The 17,266-nt window shown below is 41.8% G+C and overlaps 1 protein-coding gene across 20 annotated transcripts in view; it reads left to right on the forward strand.

Moving 5' to 3' along the window:
* Positions 1–17,266, forward strand: part of LOC110537841 (phosphatidylinositol-3,5-bisphosphate 3-phosphatase MTMR4) — a 168,589-nt gene that overhangs the window by 77,957 nt on the left and 73,366 nt on the right. For 2 of the 20 annotated variants that reach the window (XM_090192856.1, XM_090192844.1), the window contains exon 3: positions 5,780–5,854. The exons of the other annotated variants lie outside the window; for them this stretch is intronic. Coding sequence is in view for 1 of the 2 variants with exons in the window: in XM_090192844.1 (XP_090048970.1) it covers positions 5,780–5,854 (75 nt within the window). In the remaining variant the exon portion in view is untranslated. The remainder of the gene's footprint in view (positions 1–5,779; positions 5,855–17,266) is intronic. 20 annotated transcript variants of the gene reach the window in all.

The raw sequence follows: 17,266 nt of genomic DNA on the forward strand, positions 1-17,266 counted from the left end.
TTTCAGATCAGTGCACGGGAATGAAGGAGAAGATATTCGGAGAGGACAAGATGATTGAAAAAGAGCGCAGTTGCTTGTACCACAATCTGCTCTGAACATTCTGAGCCTCTTACTTTCCTATGCCCAGACTTTCCACCCTCTGTCTGCCAGCCTCTCAGCGCTCTCTCTCTCATATTGCTTGTTGCTCTCTTTCTTTTCTTTGTCTCTGCTCCTAGTCCTCACAGTCCTATTTAACATATTTTAACCAGGGTTTCTGTCTGGGTCTGGGCCAGCCAGGAACAGTATTTTGAAGCTCTGTCTCTCCTGGCTCTCTGCATTCTTAATTTGGAAAGTGTGGCTCCTCCGTTAAGCCGTTGAGCATCAAAACACCAAGCGACAAATTAAAACCCATGTCTGCATCTAAAATGGCACCTTATTCCCTGATAGCCCTGATCAAAATTAGTGCACAACAGGGGAAAGGGTACCATCTCGGACTCAGTGGCAGTGTCTGGACTGGACTCAAATTCTGTTATGCACTGTGATGAGTTTACTGTAGTATTAATTAAAGGGTAGGCAGCAGGAGTTTTTACTCACCAAAGTAAGAACACAGTGTGGTCAAAGCCTTACTAACTTAGTTGAAGTCATTTCTGGTTACCTATAACTCCAAAAATAGTTATATTTTGGGTTTTTGAAATATTTATTAACTTATATTCGGGTATCTTTGGAACTACCAAAGATGCACTAAAGTCAACGTCATTCAGAGAACCTACTCTGTGCTACTGAGTTGCTAGCTAGCTTGAGCTATCTAACGTTAGCCACTAGCTACGTTAGCAGGTACCTTAAAACTTCAATTTAACACAGTCTCAAATAGCCACCTGTGTGATGTAAACAAGGAACAGATGGAGCATCCTGGGGCGGCAGGGTAGCCTAGTGGTTAGAGCGTTGGACTAGTAACCGGAAGGTTGCAAGTTCAAATCCCCGAGCTGACAAGGTACAAAATCTGTCGTTCTGCCCCTGAACAGGCAGTTAACCCACTGTTCCCAGGCCATCATTGAAAATAAACATTTGTTCTTAACTGACTTGCCTGGTTAAATAAAGGTAAATTTTTTTTTACTAAATAAATAAAATAAAAAATCCTGCACTTGGTGTCTAATTGCCTCGGGCTCAAAATGGAAGGGGAAAATCATCCCTGCCTGCTCTAATTGCTTAGTACTTTGTCTGTTCTTTGTTTGTTTTTCATCCTACTTTTTGTTTTGTCAACTTTTTACACTTTTCCACTGTAGTTCAGTTTGTAGAGCATGGTGCTTGCAAAGCCAGGAAAGTATGTTTGATTCCCGGGGCCACCCGCATGTAAAATATATGCATGCATGACTGCAAGCCGCTTTGGATAAAATCATCTGCAAAATGTACATATACACACACTGGCCAGTTTATTAGGTACCGGGTCGGAGCGCTCTTTGCCTCCAGAACAGCCTGAATGCTTTGGGGAATTCTACAATGTGTCAGAATCGTTCCACAGTAATGTTGGTCCATGCTCACATGATGATATCACGCAGTTGCTGCAGATTGGACGGCGGTACATTCATGCTGCAAACAGCCCATTCCATATCGTCCCAAAGATGCTCTATTGGGTTGAGGTCTGGGACTGCGCATGCCACTGGAGTAAACTGAACTTGCTGTCATGTTCCAGGCAATGTTTTTCCAATCCTTAATTGTCCATTGTTGATCTCGTTCCCACTGAAGCCGCTTCTTCTTGCTTTTAGCTGATAGGAGTGGAACCCGGTGTGGTTATCTGCTGCAATAGCCCATTCGTGACAAGGATTGACGAGTTTGTGTTCCGAGATTCTGTTCTGCACACCACTGTATTGTACTGTGCTGTTATTTGTCTGTTTTTGACCCGCCTGTTAGCTTGCACAAATCTTGCCATTCACCATCGACCTCTCATCAACAAGCTGATGGACTGCTGCTGACTGGAAGTTTTTTGTTTGTCGCACCATTCTCGGGTAAGAAGAGTGCACGTTTTTTGAGATACTGGATCCGGTGTGCCTAGCACCAATCATACCACGCTCAATGTCGCTTAGGTCACTTGTTTTTCCCATTCTAACGTTCAATCGAACAGTAACTGAAAGCCTCGATGCCTGCTTAGTAAAGCAAGCCACAGCCACATGACTCCCTGTCTGTAGGAGCTAACAATTTTTTTAATAAACTGTCTGGTGAGTCTATATACTGTATATATACGCAGAGCGTAGAAACCATTAGTTACACCTGCTCTTTCCATGACATAGACTGACTAAGTGAATCCAGGTGAAAGATTTGATCCCTTATTGATTTCACTTGTTAAATCCACTTCAATCAGTGTAGATGAACGGAAGATGAACGTCAAGTCAATATTAGGAATGTATTCCTAATGTTTAGTATACTCAGTCGGAAGTTTACATACACCTTAGCCAATTACATTTTAAACTCAGTTTTTCACAATTCCTGACATTTAATCCTATTAAAAATGCCCTGTCTTAGGTCAGTTAGTATCACCACTTTATTTTAAAAATGTGAAATGTCAGAATAATAGTACAGAGAATGATGTATTTCAGCTTTTATTTCTTTCATCACATTCCCAGTGGGTCAAACATTTACATACACTCAATTAGCATGTGGTAGCATTGCCTTTAAATTGTTTAATTTGGGTCAAATATTTCAGGTAGCCTTCCACAAGCTTCCCACAATAAGTTGGGTGAATTTTGACCCATTCCTCTAGACAGAGCTGGTGTAACTGAGTCAGGTTTGTAGGCCTACTTGCTCGCACATGCTTTTTCAGTTCTGCCCACACATTTTCTATAGGATTGAGGTCAGGGCTTTGTGATTGCCACTCCAACCTTGACTTTGTTGTCTTTAAGCCATTTTGCCACAACTTTGGAAGTATGCTTGGGGTCATTGTCCATTTGGAAGACCCATTTGCGACCAAACTTTAACTTTAACGGATGTCTTGAGATGTTGCTTCAATACATCCACATAATTTTCCTACGTCATGATGCCATCTATTTTGTGACGTGCACCAGTCCCTCCTGCAGCAAAGCAACCCCACAACATGACGCTGCCACCCCCATGCTTCACGATTGGGATGGTGTTCTTCGGCTTGCAAGCTTCCCCCTTTTTCCTCCAAACATAACAATGGTCATTATGGTCAAACAGTTATATTTTTGTTTTATCAGACCAGAGGACATTTCTCCAAAAAGTATGATCTTTGTCCCCATGTGCAGTTGCAAACCATAGTCTGGCTTTTTTTATGGTGGTTTTGGAGCAGTGGCTTCTTCCTTGCTGAGCGGCCTTTTAGGTTATGTCGATATAGGACTTGTTTTACTGTGGCTACAGATACTTTTGTACCTGTTTCCTCCAGCATCTTCACAAGGTCCTTTACTGTTGCTCTGGGATTTATTTGCACTTTTCGCCTCCACGTACGTTCATCTCTAGGAGACAGAACACGTCTCCTTCTTGAGCGGTATGACGGCTGCGTTGTCCCAATGTGTTTATACTTGCTTACTACTGTTTGTTCAGATGAAAGTGGTCCCTTCAGCCATTTGGAAAGTGCTCCCAAGGATGAACCAGACTTGTTGAGGTCTACAAAAACATTTCTGAGGTCTTATCTGATTTCTTTTGATTTTCCAATGATGTCAAGCAAAGAGGCACTGAGCTTGAAGGTAGGCCTAGAAATACATCCACAGGTACACCTCCAACTGACTCAAATTATGTCAGTAAGCCTATCAGAAGCTTCTAAAGCCATGATATCATTTTCTAGTATTTTCCAAGCTGTTTAAAGGCAAAGTCAACGTAGTGTATGTAAACTTTTGACCCACTGGAATTGTGATACAGTGAATTATAAGTGAAATAATCTCTCTGTAAACAATTGCTGGGAAAATTACTTGTGTCATGCACAAAGTAGATGTCCTATGTGACATACCAAAACAATAGTTTGTTAACAAGAAATTTGTGGAGTGGTTGAAAAACAAGTTTTAATGACTCCAACCTAAGTGTATATAAACTTCCGAATTCAATTGTATGTACTGAGAGATCCTTAATTAAAACCTGCCCCAGAGTGCCAAGGACCTCAGACTGGGGCGAAGGTTCACCTTCCAACAGGACAACGACCTTAACTAGTGACTCCCCATCCCGGGTCAGGGAGCGTAATCATCGACTGACACTAATTAGCATAACGTAACGGACATAAATATTCCTAGAAAATATTCCTATTCATGAAAATCACAAGTGAAATATATTGAGACACAGCTTAGCCTTTTCAAAATATGCTTTACAGCCAAAGCTAGACAAGCATTTGTGTAAGTTTATCGATAGCCTAGCATAGTATTTTGTCCAGCTAGCAGCAGGTAACTTGGTCACGGAAATCAGAAAAGCAATCAAATTAAATCGTTTACCTTTGATGAGCTACGGATGTTTTCACTCACGAGACTCCCAGTTAGCCAATGTTCCTTTTTTCCAAAAATATTATTTTTGTAGGCGAAACAGTTCCGTTTGTTCTTCATGTTTGGCTGAGAAATCGACCGGAAATTGCAGTCACGAAAACTCCGAAAAATATTCCAAATTAGCTCCATAATATCGACAGAAACATGGCAAACGTTGTTTATAATCAATCCTCAAAGTGTTTTTCAAATATCTATTCGATAATATATCCACCGGGACAATTGGTTTTTCAGTAGGACCGATTGGAATAATGGCTACCTTTTGTATTTTACGCGAGAATCACTCTGAGAGCCATCAGGTGACCACTTGCGTAATGTAGCCGCTTACGGGTATTCTTCAACATAAATGCGTAAAACTACGTCACAATGCTGTAGACACCCTGGGGACTACGTAGAAAAAGTAATCTGGTTGATAGCTCATTCACTGCTTCATAGGGACGCATTGGAAAGCAGAGCTTTCAAAAGATGAGTCACTTCCGGATTGCATTTTTCTCAGGCTTTCGCCTGCAATATCAGTTCTGTTATACTCACAGACAATATTTTTACAGTTTTGGAAACTTTAGAGTGTTTTCTATCCTAAGCTGTCAATTATATGCATATTCTAGCATCTTGTCCTGACAAAATATCCCGTTTACAATGGGAACATTATTTTTCCAAAAAATGAAAATACTGCCCCCTAGTCACAAAAGGTTTTAAGCACACAACCAAGACAATGTTGGAGTTGCTTCGGGACAAGTCTCTGAATGTCCGTGAGTGGCCCAGCCAGAGCCCGGACTTGAACCCGATCAAATATCTCTGGAGACCTGAAAATAGTTGTGCAGCAACTAACTTGATAGAGCTTGAGAGAATCCTCAGAGATAAATGGGAGAAACTCCACAAATACAGGTGTGCCAAGCTTGTAGCGTCATACCCAAGACTCAAGGCTGTAAAAACTGTGAAAGGTGCTTCAGCAAAGTACTGATTAAAGGGTCCGAATACTTATGTAAGTGTGATATTTCAGTTTTACATTTTTTATAAATGTTCAATAATGTAAAAAAAAAACTGTTTTTGCTTTTTCATTGTGGGATATTGTGTGTAGATTGAGGGGGGAAATAACGATTTAATCAATTTTAGAATAAGGCTGTAACATAACAAAATGTGCAAAATGTTAAGGGGTCTGAATACTTTCCGAATGCAGTGTATGTATGTGCAGTACCAGTAAAAAATGTTTTACTATTTTTTACATTGTATAATAATAGTGAAGACATCAAAACTATGAAATGACACATATGGAATCATGTAATAACCAAAAAAGTGTTTAACAAATCAAAATATATTTTATATTTCAGATCCTTGAAGTAACTACCCTTTGCCTTGATGACAGCTTTGCACACTCTTGGCATTCTATCAACCAGCTTCATGAGGTAGTCACCTGGAATGCATTTCAATTAACAGGTGTGCCTTGTTTAAAGTTAATTTGTGGAATTTGTGGAAAAAATATAAAACTGCACAGCGTATGTGATCAGAACTATATTAAGCATACGACACAATTAAACAGATCAATAACAGCAATAAAACAAACATACCAAAACAAGAGAAACCTATATTCAGCAAGGTGAATCAATTTTGATTCTGAACATTAATATGCTTGATCCAATCAGATGTGTGGTGACAAGGTAGGGATGGTACACAAAAGATAGCTCTATGTGGTAAAAGACCAAGTCCATATTATGGCAAGAACAGCTCAAATAAGCAAAGAGAAATGACAGTCCATCATTGCTTTAAGACAAGAAGGTCAGTCAATACGGAAAATATCAAGAACTTTGAAAGTAGTCACAAAAAAACATCAAGCGCTATGATGAAACTGGCTCTCATGAGGACTGCCACAGGAAAGGAAGACCCAGAGTTACCTCTGCTGCTGAGGACAAGTTCATTAAGTTAGAGTTAACTGCACCTCAGATTGCAGCCCAAATAAATGCTTCACAGTTTTTAAGTAACAGACACATCTCAACATCAACTGTTCAGAGGAGACTTTGCAACATTAACAATGTCTACACTGTATTTCTGATCAATTTGATGTTATTTTAATGGACAAAAAAATGTGCTTTTCTTTCAAAAATAAGGAAATTTCTAAGTGACACCAAACTTTTGAACTGTAGTGTATGCGGGGAACTCCTTCAAGACTGTTGGAAAAGCATTCCAGATGAAGCTGGTTGAGAAAATGCAAAGTGTGCAAAGCTGTCATCAGGGCAAAGGGTGGCTACTTTGAAAAATCTCAAATAGAAAATGTGTTTAACACTCTAATGTATCAGCTAATCACATTAGCCTCACACGCCACATCATCCTTGATTTGGTAAACTGTTAGAAGCGTAAGACAGACAACTGAAAGTGTAAGAAAGACTTCTGAAAGTGCGAGAACAAGAGTGAAGTACTATTCTATTCTAAAGGTGTCTATAAGATTCACTTGCGTAGATCTACATGTGCTTTGGGTGGAGCCAGATTTTTGTTTTGCACACCTTTTGTAACATGATACCTCGCCGGTCCAGACTCCCAAATAGTTTTAAGTTTAAAGGTTATTCAAATCAAATCAAATCAAATTTTATTTGTCACATACACATGGTTAGCAGATGTTAATGCGAGTGTAGCGAAATGCTTGTGCTTCTAGTTCCGACAATGCAGTAATAACAAGTAATCTAACTAACAATTCCAAAACTACTGTCTTGTACACAGTGTAAGGGGATAAAGAATATGTACATAAGGATATATGAATGAGTGATGGTACAGAGCAGCATAGGCAAGATACAGTAGATGGTATCGAGTACAGTATGTACAAATGAGATGAGTATGTAAACAAAGTGGCATAGTATAGTATAAAGTGGCTAGTGATACATGTATTACATAAGGATACCGTCGATGATATAGAGTACAGTATATACGTATGCATATGAGATGAATAATGTAGGGTAAGTAACATTTATATAAGGTAGCATTGTTTAAAGTGGCTAGTGATATATTTACATCATTTCCCATCAATTCCCATTTTTAAAGTGGCTGGAGTTGAGTCAGTGTCAGTGTGTTGGCAGCAGCCACTCAGTGTTAGTGCTGGCTGTTTAACAGTCTGATGGCCTTGAGATAGAAGCTGTTTTTCAGTCTCTCGGTCCCAGCTTTGATGCACCTGTACTGACCTCGCCTTCTGGATGATAGCGGGGTGAACAGGCAGTGGCTCGGGTGGTTGATGTCCTTGATGATCTTTATGGCCTTCCTGTGACATCGGGTGGTGTAGGTGTCCTGGAGGGCAGGTAGTTTGCCCCCGGTGATGCGTTGTGCAGACCTCACTACCCTCTGGAGAGCCTTACGGTTGAGGGCGGTGCAGTTGCCATACCAGGCGGTGATACAGCCCGCCAGGATGCTCTCGATTGTGCATCTGTAGAAGTTTGTGAGTGCTTTTGGTGACAAGCCAAATTTCTTCAGCCTCCTGAGGTTGAAGAGGCGCTGCTGCGCCTTCTTCACGATGCTGTCTGTGTGAGTGGACCAATTCAGTTTGTCTGTGATGTGTATGCCGAGGAACTTAAAACTTGCTACCCTCTCCACTACTGTTCCATCGATGTGGATAGGGGGGTGTTCCCTCTGCTGTTTCCTGAAGTCCACAATCATCTCCTTAGTTTTGTTGACGTTGAGTGTGAGGTTATTTTCCTGACACCACACTCCGAGGGCCCTCACCTCCTCCCTGTAGGCCGTCTCATCGTTGTTGGTAATCAAGCCTACCACTGTTGTGTCGTCCGCAAACTTGATGATTGAGTTGGAGGCGTGCGTGGCCACGCAGTCGTGGGTGAACAGGGAGTACAGGAGAGGGCTCAGGACGCACCCTTGTGGGGCCCCAGTGTTGAGGATCAGCGGGGAGGAGATGTTGTTGCCTACCCTCACCACCTGGGGGCGGCCCGTCAGGAAGTCCAGTACCCAGTTGCACAGGGCGGGGTCGAGACCCAGGGTCTCGAGCTTGATGACGAGCTTGGAGGGTACTATGGTGTTGAATGCCGAGCTGTAGTCGATGAACAGCATTCTCACATAGGTATTCCTCTTGTCCAGATGGGTTAGGGCAGTGTGCAGTGTGGTTGAGATTGCATCGTCTGTGGACCTATTTGGGCGGTAAGCAAATTGGAGTGGGTCTAGGGTGTCAGGTAGGGTGGAGGTGATATGGTCCTTGACTAGTCTCTCAAAGCACTTCATGATGACGGATGTGAGTGCTACGGGGCGGTAGTCGTTTAGCTCAGTTACCTTAGCTTTCTTGGGAACAGGAACAATGGTGGCCCTCTTGAAGCATGTGGGAACAGCAGACTGGTATAGGGATTGATTGAATATGTCCGTAAACACACCGGCCAGCTGGTCTGCGCATGCTCTGAGGGCGCGGCTGGGGATGCCGTCTGGGCCTGCAGCCTTGCGAGGGTTAACACGTTTAAATGTCTTACTCACCTCGGCTGCAGTGAAGGAGAGACCGCATGTTTTCGTTGCAGGCCGTGTCAGTGGCACTGTATTGTCCTCAAAGCGGGCAAAAAAGTTATTTAGTCTGCCTGGGAGCAAGACATCCTGGTCCGTGACTGGGCTGGATTTCTTCCTGTAGTCCGTGATTGACTGTAGACCCTGCCACATGCCTCTTGTGTCTGAGCCGTTGAATTGAGATTCTACTTTGTCTCTGTACTGGCGCTTAGCTTGTTTGATAGCCTTGTGGAGGGAATAGCTGCACTGTTTGTATTCGGTCATGTTACCAGACACCTTGCCCTGATTAAAAGCAGTGGTTCGCCCTTTCAGTTTCACACGAATGCTGCCATCAATCCACGGTTTCTGGTTAGGGAATGTTTTAATCGTTGCTATGGGAACGACATCTTCAACGCACGTTCTAATGAACTCGCACACCGAATCAGCGTATTCGTCAATGTTGTTATCTGACGCAATACGAAACATCTCCCAGTCCACGTGATGGAAGCAGTCTTGGAGTGTGGAGTCAGCTTGGTCGGACCAGCGTTGGACAGACCTCAGCGTGGGAGCCTCTTGTTTTAGTTTCTGTCTGTAGGCAGGGATCAACAAAATGGAGTCGTGGTCAGCTTTTCCGAAAGCGCCGACAGAGATGACAGAGATGGCCGCCTCGCTTCGCGTTCCTAGGAAACTATGCAGTTTTTTGTTTTTTTACGTGTTATTTCTTACATTAGTACCCCAGGTCATCTTAGGTTTCATTACATACAGTCGAGAAGAACTACTGAATATAAGATCAGCATCAACATTATTCGCCACGTGCATAGGATACAACCGGTGTAAAACAGTACAGTGAAATGTTTACATTGAGAGCTCGTTCCCAACAATGCAGTGAATAATAATATAAATAATAATACAAAATAGACAACAACAAAAATAAGTATGAATAAAAACCACACATGCAAGTACAGTGGCAAGAAAACGTATGTGAACCCTTTGGAATTACCTGGATTTCTGCATAAATTAGTCATCAAATTTGATATGTTCTTCATCTAAGTCACAACAATAGACAAACAGTGTGCTTAAACTAATAACAAACAACATTTTGTATTTTTATTGTTTGTATTGAATGCATCATTTAAAAATTCACAGTGTAGGTTGGAAAAAGTATGTGAACTCCTAGGTTAATGACTTCTCCAAAATCTAACTGGAGTCAAGAGTCAGCTAACCTGGAGTCCAATCAATGAGACAAGATTGGAGATGTTGGTTAGAGCTGCCTTGCCCTATAAAAAACACTCACAAAATTTGACTTTGCTATTCACAAGAAGCATTGCCTGATTTGAACCATGCCTCGAACAAAAGAGATCTCAGAAGACCTAAAATTAAGAATTGTTGACTTGCATAAAGTTGGAAAGGGTTACAAAAGTATCTCTAAAAGCCTTGATGTTCATCAGTCCACGGTAAGATAAATTGTCTATAAATGGAGATAGTTCAGCACTGTTGCTACTCTCCCTAGGAGCGGCCGTCCTGCAAAGATGACTGCAAGAGCACATCGCAGAATGCTCATTGAGGTTAAGAAGAATCCTAGAGTGTCAGCTAAAGACTTACAGAAATCTCTGGAACATGTTAACATCTCTGTTGACAAGTCTACAATATGTAAAAAACAAAGACAAGAATGGTGTTCATGAGAGGACACCACAGAAGCCAATGCAAGTTTGCAAAATTGCACCTGGATATTCCACAGCACTACTGGCAAAATATTCTGTGGACAGATGAAACTACAGTTGAGTTGTTTGGAAGGAACACACAAACACTAGGTGTGGAGAAAAAAAGGCACAGCACACCAACATCAAACCTCATCCCAACTGTAAAGTATGGTGGAGGGAGCAAGTTTTATCAAGACATTTTGCAGGAGAATGTTAAGCTATCTGTCCGCCAATTGAAGCGCAACAGAAGTTGGGTGATGCAACAGGACAACGACCCAAAAACACAGAAGTAAATTAACAACAGAATGGCATCAAAAGAAGAAAATATACCTTCTGGAGTGGCCCAGTCAGAGTGTAGTAGAGTTAAAATTGTTATTCCATCAAACTTCAAATGATTAGAATAGTACACAACGCAGAACAGAACAACCAGGTTGAGGGTCAGTGGCCGAAGCCCGCGAACAGGAATATTCCAAGTTCAGACAGAAGGGGGTAGTCAGATCGCCAGGACCTTTACTTTTGGTGTCTAATTTTAATTGTTGCGCTACTGGTGCTGCCTGTTGATGTTAGGTAGGTAGGCAGGTAGGCAGGGTTTTGTTTCATTAAATATATTTTATTTAATCTGGGTGCCTACGTCACCTACTAACACCCTAGTACTACCCGTAGCTCCCCTTCTCCCCAGTCTGAGAAAACACTGAGAGAAAGGTATGTGTTGCAGGTTACTCCTTTGTAGAAGTCCATAACGTGAAATAAATTAAACAGCCCAAGGTTAATGCTGTAGATATTGTTATAAGGGAGTGTGAGACTATTGAAACAGGTAACTTTCAGAGTTTTATTGTTGTTATTAATATAGTTTACAGAGTGCTAAAAGTGCTGCTGTTGCTAGCTAGCATGCCTTTCTGTGATGTAGATGGTTAGCTGAGCTGCCGACCGGTGCTGGCGTTGCATTATGGGAGATGTTGTTTGGTCCTCTACGGTCTGAATGGAATAGAGGCGATTTCACGTTGTAACTTGTTTATGTTGCAGTGTTTTTGTACATGAGTTGTTGTATTTTGGTACTGTCAACACTGAAAGCACCTAGCAATGTATTGGGGATGTGAGACAGGATATGTGTTTTACCTTTCTTCATGCTCCTGTATAGAACAACTTGTCAGATGGTGCATATTGGAGACTGATGTGTTCCTGTCCTGTCTTTTCACAATAACTATTGCAGGTATGGTTCTATTGTCTAAGAATTAAGATTATACATTCTTTGTATTAAGGACTGGTTATTATTTTATAGTATACATTATGGCTTATGTATGAGTGTGATTGTGTGAGTCTGAGAAAACACTGAGAGAGAAAGAACAACTTGTCAGATGGTGCATTGGGCCGCGGCTTTTGTGGAGCGATGGGTAACGATGCTTTGTAGGTGACTGTTGTTGATGTGTGCAGAGGGTCCCTGGTTCGAGCCCGGGTAGGGGCGAGGGGACGGGCTAAAGTTATACTGTTACAAGAGTCCTGACCTCAACCGATTTGAGATGCTGTAGCATGATCTCAAGAGAGCAGTTCTCACCAGACATCCAGAAATATTGCTGAACTGAAGCAGTTTTATAAAGAGGAACGGTCCAAAATTTGCCCTGAACGTTGTGCAGGTCTGATCCGCAACTACAGAAAACGTTTGGTTGAGGTTATTGCTGCCAAAGGAGGGTCAACCAGTTATTAAATCCAAATACTTTTCCTACCCTGCACTGTGAATGTTTACGCTGTGTGTTCAATAAAGACATGAAAACGTATAATTGTTTGTGTTGTTCGTTTAAGCAGACTGTTTGTCTATTGTTGTGACCTAGATGAAGATCAGATACATTTTTATGACCAATTTATGCAGAAATCCAGGTATTTCCAAAGGCTTCACATACTTTTTCTTGCCACTGTATTTACAGGCCAGTGCCAGTACCTTATTCAATCTGCAGGGGTACTGGAGTGGTTGAGGTGGGTTTATACATAAAAAATGACTGGTTGTAAGATAAATGGCAACATTCACAAAGGGGCGACAGACGTTTTCTTGTTCTCATGTGTTGTGAAAGCAAAAGAACAGTCACACTCTCTTGTCTTCCCTTGCTAGCTAGTTGGTTGAACATAGCCTGCAAGCTAGCTAGCCTTTTTATCTTCCCACATCTCCATATTAAATAATCTGATTTATAATAAAATATTATGCCCTTGCAAATATTCTTATACTTGCCAGTAGGGCTGCACGATATGGGCAACAACGTCCAAACACTTATTGGAATCACAGAAATAGAATGATCACAGAGAAAATAGCACTAGGCTACAGTTGTTTTTACCTTTTCATAAAAGCATAGACTCAAAGTTATCACTTCAAAACAATACCTTTTAGAGGGATTCTAAAAAGGCTACAGTTTGGTTTATTGTTTGAACAGTTGCTGAGTTTATATTTGGTTATTAATGCAAAATAGGCCACTTTGATGCATAGCCTATATAGTTCAAATCAAGGAAGTGAGCTAACTTCATTGCCTACACATACACTGGCCCCATTCGTGTGCAATTAATTATATGTCGCCTTACAAATTTGATGCGTGGCAGGAATCTGCCACATTTTTGTGCGTACTACAAGGAGCCGCCCCTTTTGTGACGAAAAATGACATTGTGACACTACCCTACGTGTCGAATCTTCCGTCTCCGTAGGATATAAATCATCCTTAAGGGGTGCTTAATGACTATTTGTCACATGTACACTAACAGTAAAACGCTTATTCACGGGTCCTGCCCAACAATGCAGAGAGAAAAAAAGAGAACTAATAGAAAATGTAAAAACATGAGTAATAAATACACAATTAGTGATGATGACTTGGCTATATACACAGGGTTCCATTACTGAGTCAATGAGTAATGATGACTTGGCTATATACACAGGGTTCCAGTACTGAGTCGATGTGCAAGGTAATTGAGGTAGATATGTACATAGGTAGGTATAAAGTGACTAGGCAACAGGATAGATAATAAATAGTACCGGCTGCCTCACCGGCGGTCACGAGTAATGAAAGCAGTCAAATTCCACGTAACCGTTTAGTTAGGTAACTAGGCTTCTCCAAGCTCTGATGCTGCTGATGGTCATTAATTGCATACCAAACTTGCTAACTGCCTTGTACTCAGCACTCTATATTCCCTCTAATCACTCTGACATCAATGCAAATGTAATCGAAAATCTAATCAAACACTTCATGAGAGACCATGAGCTTATGTTGCGCAACATTTCTATAGGCTATGCAATTGGGTGAGAAAACAGAGTGATGGCCTCTATTAAAAGGAGGATAATCCCATCAGCTATCTATAGGCTAGGCCTGCTATATTTATTTCTCAACTTTCCTAATATTAAGCAAATATGGCTGGCATGAAAAACCACAGGAAAAGCGTTGTTTATTCGCTAGTTAAGTGCAGATATTACATGTATTTTTTCCCCCTGCCCCTGTTTCGAGACAGGTGCATGATAGTGGTTAATTCTAAATCAAAACGAATTTCACACAAATAATATTTAATATCTGTAAAGTCATGATTTTTAAAAATCAAGAATAGTCTGATGGATGACAATACTAGCCTATCACTTGTGAATGATATATTATCATTGGGAATGATGCCCAGCTTAAGGCAAGAAGCAATGCCTTTTTTGTGTGACTTTTTCTAATCATAGTCGCACACCTCATGTAGCCCATAAGCCTATATGTTTTGATAAGGTTTATATCACAAATAACTTCTTAAAATGAAGCACATTAATCAGCTGTACAACGGGTGAAGAGCCTAACTGGCAGTGCGTGAGTTTCAAGTTTGGGGAAGATCATTTTCACCATATAAAAGCATTACATGCATAATCGCATTTGCGGTCATTTTTGATAATGGTGTTTTCCCACTAATTAAACATTTGCGCTTATTGCTGCGCTTATAATGTGAAGAAATAGCCTAAATGTTTATCAACATTTAAGATAAACGTTCTGATCTGTTGCATCAGCCTCATTGCTTAAAACATGTTTGGTTTTTTTTACCCCGTTTTTCTCCCCAATTTCATGGTATCCAGTTGTTTAGTAGCTACTATCTTGTCACTACAACTGTACGGGCTCGGGAGAGACAAAGGTTGAAAGTCATGCGTCCTCCGATACACAACCCAACCAAGCCGGACTGCTTCTTAACACTGTGTGCATCCAACCCAGAAGCCAGCCGCACCAATGTGCTGGATGAAACACCGTGCAACCTTGGTTAGCGTGCACTGCGCCCTGCCTCCCTAACCCGTACGCCCCACGTACCTCCCGGTCGTGGCCGGTTACAACAGACCCTGGGCGCAAACCCAGAGTCTCTGGTGGCACAGCTGGCACTGCAGTACAGCGCCCTTAACCACTGCGCCACCCGGGAGGCCCTTTAAAAGTTTTTTGATGCTAGTGGTTGTATTAATTTGGGATCTATCGCATCAAAGACTATGTTTGGAATATTTATTTCTCGCACAGAATATAATAAAATAACTTTTTTGTTATGGTTGATTTACATAGGCTAGTGCTTTTGCTGTTCGTTATGCCTACTCATCTTGTTGGCTGACGAAAAGTAAATGTGGACAGTTCTTCCAATATCTTCAATATGCACCTTGGAATTGGATAAGGAATTGCAGTTGCATCCCCGATGTGTCTGTCTTCACTTGTAGCCTGTGAGAAAGACCCGATCACATGATGGAGAGCGGTGTGAGTGAGATGAGAGGTGCTTCGGAGCAGGCAGCGCTCAGGGAGAGGGGCTGCAAAAAGGCATGGATTTTTTTAGGGTGCATTTTTGCCACACAAAGGGGATGCATTATCAAGTGCTTCTGAAATTGTGAATGAGAGACTGACATGTGTACAGCCTGCGCAAAAAAACAAAGCAGAGCTAATTTCTTTTAACCAACTTATTTCAAATCATTGTTAGGTGCATCATGCAGCCTTACAATGTATTAAACATCTAAACATATAACCCAACATTTGTAGAACAACTAAAGTTACATTAATAACTCTAAATTAAGCATTACCTATTAACCGCTCAACACAGAATAGTGCGGACTCCCTCAAATTATTTGGAGAAAATATCATTTCTATTTTATTCAGCTTTGTTCAATTGTATTCTTCATTCTATAAAATAATATAAAATAATTCCATGGAATTCTAAGCAAATCTTGTCTGCTAAATGAACTAGTGTAGCCCACAGCCATATGATATAGCCAGATCAGGACCTAACATAAGGACAACTCAGAGTATACTATTTCTTCTGAAATTTTCTGAATTTTCTTCTGAAATAGACTACATTTTCTTCACATTATGTTTCTTTAGACCTGTCTAAAATAAATCACGGTTTTATTGTGAAGGTGTAGGCTCTATTACATGGATTTATTCAACTTTTGAAATGTAGATGTTCCAAAGTTCTGCATCAGTGGCTTGTAGGCTATGTGTGGAAGCCAGGAGATGCTAAATGTGTTTATGCTAATTAACAGTCAATAACCGTAACGCCGACAGTTTTATAATAATTTTTTTAAGCCCTTTTTTCTCTCTCCCCAATTTCGTGGTATCCAATCCAGTGTTGTCCCATCGCTGCAACTCCTGTACGGACATTGGAGAGGAGAAGGTCGAGAGCCGTGCATCCTCCGAAACACAAGCCGCACTGGTTCTTGACACAGTGCTCGCTTAACCCGGAAGCCAGGCGCATCAATGTGTTGGTAGGAAACACCATACACCTGGTGACCCTGTCAGCGTGCATGCACCTGGCCCGCCACAGGAGTCGCTAGAGCACAATGGGACAAGGACATCCCGGCCAGCCAAACCCTCCCCTAACCCTGACAACGCTGGGCCAATTGTGTGCCGACTCATGGACCTCCCGGTTGCGGCCGGCTGTGACATAGCCTGGGATTGAACCAGGATCTGTAGTAACACAGCATTAGACCACTGCACCACTGGGGAGGCCCTGATACTGACAGTTATTTACTTGACAATCACCAGCTGATGAAATTTCGTGACCGCCACAGCCCTAGTCGCAGTGTAAGTGATGAGTCAAGAGTTAGTGCAAAAAGCATCTATGCAGATAGTCCGGGTAGCTACCCTCTGTAGTGCCTTGCGGTCAGATGCCAAGTAGTTGCCATACCAAGCGGTGATGCAGCCAGTCAAGATTCTCTCAATGGTGCAGTTATAGAACTTTTTGAGGCTCTGAGGGCCTATGCCAAATCTTTTCAGCCGTCTGAGAGGGAATAGGTGTTGTCGTGCCTTCTTCATGACTGTATTGGTATGTGTGGATAATGATAATTCCTTAGTGATGAAGAAACTGAGAAACTTTAGACCTGCTCGACTACAGCCCTATCGATGTGGATGGAGTCATGCTCGGCCCTCTATTTTTCCTGTAGTCCACAATCAGCTCCTTTGTCTTGCTGACGTTGAGGGAGAGGTTGTTGTTGTCCTGGCACCACACTGCCAGGTCACTAACCTCCTCCCTATAGTCATCGTCGTCGGTGATCAGGCCAACCACTATCGTATCGTCAGCAAATGTAATGCTAATGTTGAAGTCATGTGCGGCAACGCAGTCGTGGGTGAACAGGGAGTACAGGAGAAGACTAAGCACACACCCCTGGAGGGGCCCCTGTGTTGAAGGTAAGCATGGCGGATGTGTTGTTGC

This window comes from Oncorhynchus mykiss, chromosome 12 (genome assembly GCF_057628025.1).
Source record: "Oncorhynchus mykiss isolate SJ-2025 chromosome 12, ASM5762802v1, whole genome shotgun sequence".
Classification (NCBI taxonomy): domain Eukaryota; kingdom Metazoa; phylum Chordata; class Actinopteri; order Salmoniformes; family Salmonidae; genus Oncorhynchus; species Oncorhynchus mykiss.